This window comes from Phaethon lepturus, unplaced genomic scaffold (genome assembly GCF_000687285.1).
Source record: "Phaethon lepturus isolate BGI_N335 unplaced genomic scaffold, ASM68728v1 scaffold40761, whole genome shotgun sequence".
NCBI lineage: Eukaryota > Metazoa > Chordata > Aves > Phaethontiformes > Phaethontidae > Phaethon > Phaethon lepturus.
In genome coordinates, this window is record NW_010519232.1 from 5,125 (window position 1) to 7,065 (window position 1,941).

At 59.2% G+C, this 1,941-nt stretch overlaps 1 protein-coding gene across 1 annotated transcript in view; it reads left to right on the forward strand.

The window, feature by feature from the left end:
- RAB11FIP3 (RAB11 family interacting protein 3 (class II)) overlaps positions 1 to 1,461 on the forward strand; it is a gene marked incomplete at its 5' end in the record, with an annotated part of 5,970 nt that extends 4,509 nt beyond the window's left edge. The window contains 3 exons of the mRNA XM_010296977.1: positions 1 to 123; positions 483 to 623; positions 1,222 to 1,461. The exon at positions 1 to 123 is cut by the window's left edge and continues 12 nt beyond it. Of these exons, the coding sequence (XP_010295279.1) occupies positions 1 to 123; positions 483 to 623; positions 1,222 to 1,335 (378 nt within the window). The remainder of the gene's footprint in view (positions 124 to 482; positions 624 to 1,221) is intronic.
- Positions 1,462 to 1,941: the final 480 nt, after the last annotated feature.

Consider the following 1,941-nt stretch of genomic DNA (forward strand, 5'->3'; position numbering starts at 1 on the left):
TTGCAACTCTTCAAACTTGAAGCCGAGCAGCGAAGAGGCAGGAGCAGCAGCCTGGGGCTCCAGGAGTACAACAGCAGGACGCGGGAGACGGAGCTGGAGCAAGAGATCAAGCAGCTCAAGCAGGTGTGCGGGGCTGGGCAGGGAGGGAAGCGTCTTGGCTGCTCGGTCTGCACCAGGGGATGCCGATTCCCCGACACCGAGGAGTGGTCCGAGGGGGCCGGGGGGCTCCCTCCCGAGGAGCTGACCGAGGATCCGGCAGCCCGCCGCTTTCCTGCTCTCCTGTCCTGGGATCCCCCCAGCACATCGTGTGTTTCCAGAGGTTCTCCGGGCTCCGTCAAACCGGCGTCAGGAGACGGAGCGCTGTTCCCAGCGCCGTCTGAGCTGCTGCTGGGGACGACAGCCCCTGCCTCCCCTGGCCGGTTCTGCTCCGGGGGCACCGTGTGCTTCGGCGGCACCGTCTGACGTTTGTCTGTTGTGAACAGGATAACAGGAACCTGAAGGAGCAGAACGATGAACTGAACGGGCAGATCATTAACTTGAGCATCCAGGGAGCCAAGAACCTCTTCTCAGCCTCCTTCTCTGAATCCCTGGCAGCGGAGATCAGCTCGGTCTCCAGAGACGAGGTAGGTACCACGGGGTACTGCTCGCCTGAAACCGCCCCTTCCCGGGGTGGCTGGTGCATCCCCTCTCCTCGCAGCCAGCCGAGGGCCTGGGGGCAGTTGGTGTGGCCCTGTCTGTGGTACAGCTCACTCCCAAAAATTCCCTTGAAAGCTGTCATGAGCAAAGACAGACCCACGTTAACTATTTGAAGAGCTTGCAGGGAGCTGGGACATCTGCCCTGGAGATCTTGGCTTCTCTGGCACGTGTTCTCCCCGCTCCGTGGCTGTACCCCAGGTGCTGGTGCGCGAGCCCACGTCAGCATCAGAATTAAATCTTTCAGACCCCAAGAAGTGGGGAGATGCACCTGGACGTTTTGGGGGCCCACGGGAGATGTGATGCTCCCTGCTTTTCTCCAGGATCCCGTCCGGCTGAGAACTTGAGGAAGGACAGGAGTGAGCAGAGCCGGTAGCTGAGGGCGTTTTCCCTGGCCAGGAACATCCCTGGCCGGAAAGAAGAAGGGAGGAAAACCTCCATGGGAGCACAGAGCCACGAGAAGCCCCGCTCCTGCCCCTGGGCAGCGGCAGGCAGCGACCGCTCACTCCCTTTCTCCCTCCCTTGCAGCTCATGGAGGCGATTCAGAAGCAAGAGGAGATCAACTTCCGCCTGCAGGATTACATCGACAGGATCATCGTGGCCATCATGGAGACGAACCCCTCCATCCTGGAAGTGAAGTAAGGGCGGCCGAGCGCCGCCGGCTGTGCGCTGGTCGATGGCTGCGGCTTTGGTGCTCTGAGAGGATAAAGAGGGACTCGACACGTCTTTGCTCTTGATGAAGGCACAAGGAAGCATCGCGTCAGATCGGTGGGTGAATTAGCCAGCGGACCAGGATAAAAGAAAACCAGCAGCGAGGCTTTGTTGTCTGACTCCGTTATTTTGAAACCCTTCTGGTTTTGAGGGGTGAAAGGGAACCTGGAGAAGAAATACAGGCAACAGGCGGCTGGAGGAAGGACCTGTGTCGGCCCGGCTGCCCATGAAGCTGGGAACTGTCCTGAATGACGCTGGGAACTGTCCTGACGGCAGCGTGGGACCCTCTGGCGTGCGGGGTGCGAGCAGGAGCTGTAAGGAGAGGGTTTCTCTGAACTGCGGGTAACGGGTCGGAGGAGGAAGCGGCGGCGCCGACATTTTCCCTCGCTGCTCTGTCCAGCCCAAGTATCTGCTTTGCCAAAGTGTCCCTGACACACTCGCTCATGGGGCAGATCTGGGAAAGAGGGAAACGTGTCCCGGACTTGTAGAGGTGTTTTGGGTTTTTGTTTTGTTTTGTTTTTTTTTTAATTAACTTAA